The 11272-nt window shown below is 46.1% G+C and overlaps 1 protein-coding gene across 2 annotated transcripts; it reads right to left on the bottom strand.

The window, feature by feature from the left end:
* Positions 1-4479: 4479 nt before the first annotated feature.
* Positions 4480-10861, bottom strand: LOC129847884 (oxytocin receptor-like). 2 transcript variants are annotated; one of them, XM_055915518.1, is made up of 3 exons: positions 10776-10861; positions 9553-10475; positions 4480-7139 (listed from the first exon to the last, which is right to left on the bottom strand). In XM_055915518.1, the coding sequence occupies exons 2-3, from the start codon at positions 10415-10417 to the stop codon at positions 6934-6936; spliced, it is 1071 nt and encodes a 356-aa protein (XP_055771493.1). In that variant the 5' UTR covers positions 10418-10475; positions 10776-10861; the 3' UTR covers positions 4480-6933. The 2 variants fall into 2 exon arrangements, with proteins under 2 accessions (XP_055771493.1, XP_055771494.1); XM_055915519.1 differs by having other exon boundaries at positions 9553-10855.
* Between the last annotated feature and the right edge of the window lie 411 nt (positions 10862-11272).

Here is an 11272-nt window from a genome sequence, read left to right as displayed (position 1 = left end):
GAGAGGTAGCTCAGGACAGAGAGGTAGCTCAGCACAGAGAAATCGCTCCGGACAGAGAGGTAGCTTAGGACAGAGGGACAACTCTGGACTAATGGCAGCTCCGGACTGGGTGGCAGCTCATGACTGGGTGGCAGCTCATGACTGGGTGGCAGCTCATGACTGGGTGGCAGCTCATGACTGGAGGGCAGCTCATGACTGGAGGGCAGCTCATGACTGGAGGGCAGCTCATGACTGGAGGGCAGCTCATGACTGGAGGGCAGCTCATGACTGAAGGGTAGCTCATGACTGAAGGGTAGCTCTGGCAACTCCTGACGAGCTGGCGGCTCTGGCGGCTCCTGACTGGCTGGCGGCTCTGGCGGCTCCTGACTGGCTGGCGGCTCTGGCGGCTCCTGACTGGCTGGCGGCTCTGGCGGCTCCTGACTGGCTGGCGGCTCTGGCTGCTCCTGACTGGCTGGCGGCTCTGGCGGCTCCTGACTGGCTGGCGGCTCTGGCGGCTCCTGACTGGCTGGCGGCTCTGGCGGCTCCTGACTGGCTGGCGGCTCTGGCGGCTCCTGACTGGCTGGCGGCTCTGGCGGCCCCTGACTGGCTGGCGGCTCTGGCGGCCCCTGACTGGCTGGCGGCTCTGGCGGCCCCTGACTGGCTGGCGGCTCTGGCGGCTCCTGACTGACGGACGGCTCTAGCGGTTCCTGACTGACGGACGGCTCAGACGGCGCAGGGCAGACGGACGGCTCAGACGGCGCTGGGCAGACGGACGGCTCAGACGGCGCTGGGCAGACGGACGGCTCAGACGGCGCTGGGCAGAAGGACGGCTCAGACGGCGCTGGGCAGACGGACGGCTCAGACGGCGCTGGGCAGACGGATGGCTCAGACGGCGCTGGGCAGACAGGCAGCTCAGACGGTGCTGGGCAGACGAGCAGTGCAGGCAGCTCAGACGGCGCTGGGCAGACGAGCAGTGCAGGCAGCTCAGACGGCGCTGGGCAGACGAGCAGTACAGGCGGCGTTGGGCAGACGGCCGACTCTGACCTGCTGAGGCGCACAGTAGGCCTGGTGCGTGGTGCCGGAACTGGTGGTACCGGACTGGAGACACGCACCTCAAGGCTAGTGCAGGGAGCAGGAACAGGGCACACTGGACTCTCGATGCGCACTATAGGCCTGGTGCGTGGTACCGGAACTGGAGGTACTGGGCTGAGGGCACGCACCTCAGGGCGAGTGCGGGGAGAAGGAACAGTGCGTACAGGGCTCTGGAGACGCACAGGAGGCTTGGTGCCGGAACTGGCTTGGTGCCGGAACTGGTGGTACTGGGCTGGAGACACGCACCACAGCGAGAGTGCGTGGAGGAGGAACAGGGCTCTGGAGACGCACTGGAAGCCTGGTGCGTGGTGTAGGCACTGGTGGTACTGGGCTGGGGCGGGAAGGTGGCGCCGGATATACCGGACCGTGCAGGCGTACTGGCTCCCTTGAGCACTGAGCCTGCCCAACCTTACCTGGTTGCATGCTCCCCGTAGCCCGTCCAGTGCGGTGAGGTGGAATAACCCGCACTGAGCTGTGTTGGCGAACCGGGGACACCATGCGTAAGGCTGGTGCCATGTACACCGGCCCGAGGAGACGTACTGGAGGCCAGATATGTAGAGCCGGCTTCATGGCACTTGGCTCAATGCTCAATCTAGCCCGCCCAGTGCGGGGAGGTGGAATAACCCGCACCGGGCTATGCACCCGTACAGGAGACACCGTGCGCTCTTCCGCATAACACGGTGTCTGCCCGTACTCCCGCTCTCCACGGTAAGCATGGGAAGTGGGCGCAGGTTTCCTACCTGCCCTCGTCACACTACCCTTTAGCCTCCCCCCAATAAATTTTTGGGATTTCCTCTCGGGTTTCCGTGCTAGCCGCGTACCTTCATAACTCCGGTTCCTCTCTCCGGATGCCTCTGCTCTCCTAACTGCCTCCAGCTGTTCCCATGGGAGGCGATCCCTTCCAGCCAGGATCTCCTCCCATGTGTAGCAACCCTTGCCGTCCAAAACGTCTTCCCATGTCCATTTCTCCTTTCTCTGCTCCTGCTGTCGCTGCTGTCGCTGCCCGTAGCCACGCTGCTTGGTCCTTTGTTGGTGGGTGGTTCTGTAACGGCTTTCTTCCTGGGATGAAGGAGAGGACCAAAATGCAGCGCAGTTAGTGTTCAACATGTTTAATTAAACGATGAACATTAACAAATAACAAAATAACAATCGTGAAAGCCGAGACAGTCCTATCTGGTGCAGAACACAAACACAGAGACAGGAAACAACCACCCACAATCCCCAACACAAAACAAGCCACCTATATATGATTCTCAATCAGGGACAACGATTGACAGCTGTCTCTGATTGAGAACCATATTAGGCTGAACACAGAAACAGATGAACTAGACACACAACATAGAATACCCACCCCAACTCACGCCCTGACCAACTAAACACATACAAAACAACAGAAAACAGGTCAGGAACGTGACAGGTATTCAGAAATCTTTAAGTCATAGCACAGATTCTCAATTTGATTGAGGTCTGGGCTTTGACTAGGCCCTTCCAAGACATTTAAATGTTTTCCCTTAAACCACTCAAGTGTTGCTTTAGCAGTATGCTTAGGGTCATTGTCCTGCTGGAAGTTGAACCTCAGTCCCAGTCTCAAATCTGGAAGACTGAAACAGGTTTCCCTCAAGAATTTCTCTGTATTTAGTGCCATCCATCATTCCTTCAATTCTGACCAGTTTCCCAGTCCCTGCCGATGAAAAACATCCCCACAGAATGATGCTGCCACCACCATGCTTCACAGTGGGGATGGTGTTCTCGGGGTGATGAAGGGTGTTGGGTTTGCGCCATATATAGTGTTTTCCTTGATGGCCAAAAAGCTAATTTTGTCTCATCTGACCAGAGTACCTTCTTCCATATGTTTGCGGAGTCTCTCACACACCTTTTGATGAACACCAAACTTGTTTGCTTACCTCTTTCTAAGCAATGGCTTTTTTCTCGCCACTCTTCCGCAAATCCCAGCTCTGTGGAGTGAACAGCTTAAAGTGGTCCTATGGACAGATACTCCAATCTCAGCTGTGGAGCTTTGCAGCTCCTTCAGGGTTATCTTTGGTCTCTTTGTTGCCTCTCTGATTAATGCCCTCCTTGCCTGGTCCGTGAATATTGGTGGGCGGCCCTCTCTTGGCAGGTTTGTTGTGGTGCCATATTCTTTCCATTTTCAATAATGGATTTAATGGTGCCCTGTGGGATGTTCAAAGTTTCGGTTTTTTTTTATAACCCAATCCTGATCTGTACTTCTCCACAACTTTGTCCCTGACCTGTTTGGAGAGCTCCTTGGTCTTCATGGTGCCGCTTGTTTGGTGGTGCCCCTTGCTTAGTGGTGTTACAGACTCTGGGGCCTTCAGAACAGGTGTATATATACTGAGATCATGTGACAGATCATGTGACACTTAGATTGCACACAGATGGACTTTGTTTAACTAATTATGTGACTTCTGAAGGTAATTGGTTGAACCAGATCTTATTTAGGGGCTTCATAGCAAAGGGGTAAATACATATGTTCGCACCACTTTTCCGTTTTTATTTTTTTTAAACAAGTAATTTTTATATTTTCACTTCACCAATTTGGACTATTTTATGTATGTCCATTACATGAAATCCAAATAAAAATCAATTTAAATTATAGTTTGTAATGCAACAAAATAGGAAAAATGCCAAGAGGGATGAATACTTTTGCAACGCACTGTAAACCTAGCCTGGTCTCAGATCTGTTTGTGTTCTTGCCAACTCCATTGCTGTCATTGTCAATCCGATCATGTTTTGCATGACAATGAGTGACAAGGAGTTGCCATGATGGCACAAACCGACTGACACTCAGGCTATCCTAAACTCATTGTCATCTAGAACTATGTCCTTACATCACTGCCAAACATGACCAGTCTGTTTCATGTCTACATAGCTGTCGTTATTGTCCCTGCTGATTAGTATTTGATTGCAGTAAATGCCATTCCACCTAATGTATAGTCTACAGAGGACTCCTGATATATTCAATGGCTTTGTTGAGACTGTCAGTGCATGCAGAATTTGGAGAGCATGATATTCAGAGCAATTTAAATTAATGGTTTTGAACTGGGAATGAAATTTGCACTTATACAGTGAGCAGTTATCAGTAATAGGCTGGAGAGACCTTTTATATGACATTCTTATATTTCTCGGAAGTCATATTCACACTATGATCTTCCTTTCTTTCAGTCACTGACCAATTAAGGCAAAGGAGTTGGTTGTGTTCTTTGTGTTTTCATGACCAATTACTGAAATGATGTCTTCAACAATATAAAACAGAACATACTGTACTGCTGGTGTTATTGTGTACTGTGGTGGATAGATATAGGTCATTGGAGATGCATCTGAAAAATGTATGTCCATGTCACTAATAGATGATTGACTGTTAGAAAACACAATCAAGCCAGACTCATGTATGGAAAATGTAACACTTTATTCATCATACATATTATACTGTGCAAATGATATCAAAACAAAGAAGGGGAACATGATTTACAAACGTACAAATGCTTTATGGAATAGCAGTGCAGCTAGACACACAAATTAAATTTAGCTCATTATACAGCAGCTAATTTTCTGTCGTTCTATTAGCTGTATGATTGTGGTTGTGTACCATAGACTAAAGTGACATGTTTAGACTCTAGGCTGGACGGTTTTTGATTGTGTACTTAACTAGACATTTTATCCACTGTGTTTTATGCTGTAGCCGCAAGTAGGCTATATGCTGCTGATTATGTTTGTGCATTGATTGTGTGCTTGGTCTCACTCTTTGTTAATGACAAAATAGATACTGGGGGATCTGTTTTAAGAAGAGATCATTAGAAATGTTGCATTTCTGCAATTGTACAACAGACGCCCTCTTACTAATGGTGCCCAACTCAAACAGGAAAGGGAATTGAATAAGAATTCCTTAACTCCAAGAAATCTCCCAGAAACAACTCTGTTGCAGAACAAAAATAAAATGGCTCCCAGCAACTTGGCAACTTTATGGGCTTCATTTCAAATGGAGAACATCTACCCACAAAAATGTGGTTGTTTATTTTACAGTCAATTGCACTACAAAATCATTAGTCTTTGTCAGTTTACAACAGATCTAAACATAGAAGGCTTTCGTACATCATTTTTGGTTTAAACAAAGTTTTCCAAAAATCTGTCTAGTCTTTCTGAAGTTAAGTTAGTTTATTAATTTGACCATTTTAAAAACAAGCACACATAAAACTAGAAGAAGCCATACATGCACATGAGTGAAAGCATGGAGGACAATAAAGTCTGGGACTTATTTCCATTGTTAAATCATGGAGGATAACACACAATAAAGACTTATTTCCATTGTTAAATCATGGAGGATAACACACAATAAAGTATGTGACTTATTTCCATTGTTAAAGCATGGAGGATAACACAATAAAGTCTGGGACTTATTTCCATTGTGGTCCTCTTGAGACAAGATGGCTAGGCAAGATCAAACACGGTTGAACATAGTATGACTGCGAGAAAATAAAACAAAGAAGAAGAACATCTATCTCATCATTGCAGTTACATCGTAGGGTACATTCATATGGGCACAGAAGACATCAAACAGTTGGCTTGTATTTTGTTAGGTTACATCAACATTGGACTATGTCTGTGAACACACACCTTCTATTTTGTAACTGCTTTCTTTCACCACGTCACTGGCTTCATAAAAGCACCAAACAGCTGAAGATGATCATATGATTATTGTAAACAATCACAGGCAGTAAATGCAGTCTACACTATACAATCAAAAAGTTTACAGGTGTTAACTGGTGGTGTTAGATTAGATTTAGACATGTATTCACAAAAAGGTAGGAAACTAATCAACCTCGAGTACCCCCAAAAGCACATATTTTGTTGTAACCCTGGACAAGCACACCTGATTCAACTTGATAACTAATCATTAAGCCCTCAATTAGTTGAATCAGGTGAGTTTGTCTGGTGCTACAACAAATATGTCTGTGCTGTTGTAATTACTCGAGAACAGGAGTTGGGAAACACTGCTCTGCGCAAATATTGATATAATAACATCATGTCGAAGAAAACTTGGAGTCACTTAATGACATGTTGTGTGGTCCCCCCCACTATGACTCTTTGGGAAAGCATGCAGTTTATTATGCTACAAATTAAATAAATGATGAAGTTCACAGGGTGGTGAAAGTACAAGGTGCTGTGCTTGATGCTTTTTTCTAATAAATATCCAGGGTTTTCTTCTGGTGACATGTTAATCAATGCTTGGCTGCCGTTTGACAAATATAAAGAAGATAGCGCTGTTGGCTGGAAAACCAATCAGTAGAGTTGAAAATGTGCTGGAAACTCATTTAACTTGTATTTTTTCTTGGGTACATTGGGAATTTAACCGCGTGATCACGCGCACAGAGCCTTTTATCTGCATAAAGTCAAACAAGTACATTTGATGGAAACACCTCCGGTGGGAAATGCGCATATTGATTTTATGCGGATTTGATCATATTCACATGAAAACTGTCGGAAATCTAGCTAATGTTGCTCATTCCTATGTTGTCTGCCAGAGGTGTTACAACCGTGATATATCTCCCTGTGACACCCAGCGCCAGCCCACATCACAAACAGGCTGCCTTCATCCATTAGTGGTGGACTATTCCCCAGTATTTAGCGCGTATTTGCGCACATACACTCTTAGAAGAAAGAGTACCAAAAGGGTCGTTCGGCTGTACCCCATAGAATCCTTTTTGGTTACGGGTTCTACATGGAGCCAAAAAGGGTTCTTCAAAGGGTTATCTTATGGGGACAGCCAAAGAACTCTTTCAGGTTCTAAAGCGTACCTTTAGTTACTTGCTTCCCCATACCGAGAAAATATGAAAACAGTGTGTTCTATTTGGAGTCGGAGATGCTTTTGAAGCTCATGTAGAGCGAGCTGACCACTGTGGCCTCATAGTTAACGGAGTCTTTCCCGTTGGAAGGCCTTCGGCACAGCACCATCAGCTTATTGGGCAGCTGGCCGCTGAAGAGCAGGTAGATGCAGGGGTTTGCGCAGCTGTTCAGACTTGCCAACAGCATCAGGATGGTGAACGTTGCGGCTGCAATGACAACACAAGGATAAATTACGCACATTTACTGCGCCCTACGCCTCGATCACACCGACAGTGTTATTGGGTTTTGGTACACCAGAAGTACATTAATATCCAATGGAACGCTGCGTTTGCCTTGCAGCATTGCGTTGCAGACAGTGGAGGCTGCTGAGGGGGAGGTTCATAATAATTGCTGGAATTTAGTAAATGGAATGGTATCAAACGTGGTTACCATTACTATGAGCTGTCCCCTCCTAAACAGCCTCCACTGGTTGCAGAGGTAGTTGCAGTGTGTTCTGTGTGATGCATATGTTGGATTTATTAAAGGTATGCATCAAATTGTATGCGTAGATGGCTTGACAGAAATGGTAGCAGAAGATGACCGTTGAGCTTTTGTTGCACACATATCCAGATTATACTGGGCACCATTTTGTCCAATGATGCTGTAGGTCTGATTGGCGTGTAAGAGACTAGCCTAAATCAGAGGGTGTGTACCTGTGGTGTGAATACCCAGGGCATGAGGTGGTTGGAGTTGTCAACAAAGCAGCATGACATAAATATGATGTCATGTTTTCAAACTACCAGTAGATTATTTGAGAAGACATATAAAGAAATCTGTGCATTTGAACAACAGCATAAATAGATCTATTTCACATTTGCATGTCAAAAACCAAATGACCACTGCTGCCACTGTTTTGAACAGATTAGATCATAGGCTACTATTTAGAACGAGCAGCCAGCTCATGTCACAAACAAATGAGTGCACCAGGGAGAACATAACATGCATGCAGATGCAATAAGTGAAAACCCATTATCTAACTGGGAAAACACATTATCTAACTGGGGATAGCTAGCTAACATAGGGTGTGTTTGTAAAGTGCCCGAGTGCGCTCAGAGACCGATCTTGGCATTCGTAAATTCAGAGAGTTGTCAGATTGTCCGATCATAAATTCTGAACACACAACACCCGCAACACACATTGAATATGATCGTGTCAGTAAACATTGGCAAAAAAACGTAATTAGATTGTTGCCAGCAGCACAGTTACAGTCACTAACACTCTAGATAACATGAAAATAGTCTAACCAGCTCTGCTTGGGTGAATAAAATGGTCAGAGTGAGGTTTCTCTCATTTGTGTATGGAAGTAGCTAGCAAGCTATCTAACTTTAGCCAGTTATCTTGGACACTTGACTGCCGTTGTGAGGTCAGAACGCTCGCATCAAGCTTACTCCTCTGCCTGAACGTCCAGTGTGCGCTCTGTACGCTCCGAGAGCAAAATGCACTGAATTTATGAACGGACAATCTGACTGCACTCAGCACACTCTGACACTCCAGAGGGAATTTACAAACGCACCCTTAGTCAGATATTAGTTTAGAAAGACTTGAAATTGGCATGAGAGTGAACTATTAACTAGCTAGCAAGCTACTTATCAAAGGAAGATAGCCTAACTGGTTAATTTGACCCAAAAATCATCCAAACTATTTCTCAAAATTACTGTAGCTGACAAATTATTTTCATCATCCTTTGTGATTGATACACACGGTTTTAGTCTGTTTTAGTCCACACACGTCACCCTGTTACCTACCTTGATGGACAATAAAATTGGCCAAGCTTTTTTGTCCTACCAGATCCGCATTGAGAAGATTCTAGCTAGTGTATCCCTCTGTCCTTCGACCTTTCTTGGATGTTGTTGTCTGGTTTATCAGGTCCCAGGCACCCGTGAGTGTTATGATTATTTATTAACAAGTTAATTACAATTTGCTTTAGCAGCATCTATACCTGATAGAGCAGATCTAGTCTCACATGCAGAAGTAAACCGTCTGGCATGAGAGACTCATTGGGAGAGAGACTAAAGCAGATTCAGAAGTTCTGACTGAACGGATGCAAATTTTAGAACCCATGTCAGTCCATTTACTTTGTGCTGTCATAATTTATGCTATGGGCAGTTCCCCCTCATAGCAAATAGCTGACTGGCAAAACAATACAATCATTGAGGGAGTTATTTTACGCTGGCTCGGGCACCTGGTTCATGCAGTCAACTTTAAGCCGGTGCAAAAACAAGCCTACACGTGCGCCTGGGCAAGGTTAATCAAACCCCCTCAACATTCAGCATGGCCTATGCGCCCACGGAGGCCGTGCTGATGCAGGCTGCTTGCAGTCGCTGAGGAGAGGAGTAGTAACTGAACAGCTTGTTCTATTTTTGAAACAGGAAAATGTACAGATCTACCCCACTTTTATGAGCGTTTAAAACTCAATCCATGAATGATATAATATATAGGCGTATATTTTTATCAAAATAATTACTATATAAAATATATCTATTATTTTATCACAAGTGGGGCGCCACCTAACGCCCTATTGACAGTCATATTTGGGGACTTTTTATACAGTTATAATAAGATTGATATCCGTGTTCTTACTTTCTGTTGGCGCGTCCTTGTCCCACACAGACCAAAGCTGGACCGTGAAGAACGGAGTCCAGCAGATTATGTAGGCAAGTACGATAACCACTGTCATCTTCACAGTTTTGATTCGTGCTTTGGACACCCCCGCCACGCTGCTGGTTCTGGAGGGCAGCTGAAAGGCAACCCCGCTACCCCCATCCTGGTGCATCTTTAAGTAAAGGTTATTCTGGATGGCTCGACAGATTCGCACCTGGCACACCACCACGGTCAAAATGGGCAAGACAAAGATAACCATCGTGGTCCAGGTGATGTAGGTCTTCAAGCCCCAGGGCTGGATAAAGTCCGCCCAGCAGTCGAACACCCCGGGCGCCACCTGAACCCGCGAGAAGATGAAGATCTGGGGCAGGCCGCCCACGAGGGAGATCGCCCAGGCGATGCAAACAGGGATGTTCCAGCGCTTGCGCCTCCTCTGAAATTTGACCATAGGGTTGCAGATAGCCTGGTAGCGGTCAATGGTCATCACTACGATCATGTAGGTGGACGCAAACATGCCTACGACCTGCAGATACTTCACCAAGCGGCACACCAGGTCCGGTCCGATGAATCTGTCCGTAATGTCCCACATGAGCTGCGGGCACACCTGGAAAAACGCCACAACCAGGTCCGCAACGCAAAGGTGGAACACCAAGACACGCATCGTGGATACCTGTTTGCGCCGCTTCCACAGAACCAGTAGTAGCCCTGTGTTCAGGATAGCGGCACTGACGAAGATGACGCTGAGCAGCGCGATCTCTACTTTGGCCAGGTTCTCATCCCGGGGCATGTCTGCAACCTCCATCATCAGACTGAAGTTACTGAAACTGCCATTAAACGGGTACATGGTTCAGGTTTGGAGAGCGAAGAGGCGGGTGCCAGCAACTTTACGCACGAGCGGTCTTCTGCAGAGAAACAAGACAAAAATTGATACACTGACTAACAGAGATACTCTGATATGCTATTCCACTAATGTTTGATATACCTACCATATCTGATCTACAACTACTGAGTTAGTAAGATGCGTTTTAGGATAATTTAACTTTCAAAATTACAATGCATCAATGCTTAAATACTGACATCATGTCCGAGAATTTTAATTAACCTAAATCTCCAAATAACTAATAGCCCAATGATTTCAACCCATCAAAAAACATAGGGCCATGGGCTAAAGAAACTTAGGCCTATAACAAAGACAACTTAACTGATATTCAGTTTGATTGCAGTGCGCAGGAGAAGTTGGGGAGGGGTCGACATGAGCTGCAGCCTAGTAGTCTATTGATGAGGTGTTGCATCTGTTGCTCTGGGTTTTATATTATTTGCGTGGGAGCAGGGTGGAGCTATCCTTCAGCTCCAGATGTTCGCGCGCACAGCGACTGCCACCTTTCATGATAGAGAACCCTGTCCACTCTATCGAGAAGTCTCAAATATGAAGACGTTTATCAAAACGTTTTATGTAACTATTGATTTGTTTTTTAACAACGCTTTCATTTTTTATTTACAGTTCGGTCATAGGCTAGAGTACTTCAGGCTGCTAGGCTGTCTGTATAGGCTAACGGATGTTTACATTGGACTGCGCGAGGTATACTGTTTACATAGGCACCAAGTGTTTGGAACTTGTCTCAGCCATTCAAGAGTTTCCCTTTCCACGAAGAGCTCAATCAAAGACTGTACAGTATGAGAAACTCTGTGGCTCCATATT

Source organism: Salvelinus fontinalis, chromosome 3 (assembly GCF_029448725.1).
Source record: "Salvelinus fontinalis isolate EN_2023a chromosome 3, ASM2944872v1, whole genome shotgun sequence".
Lineage (NCBI taxonomy): Eukaryota > Metazoa > Chordata > Actinopteri > Salmoniformes > Salmonidae > Salvelinus > Salvelinus fontinalis.
This window is presented reverse-complemented; position numbering and strand designations above follow the sequence as displayed.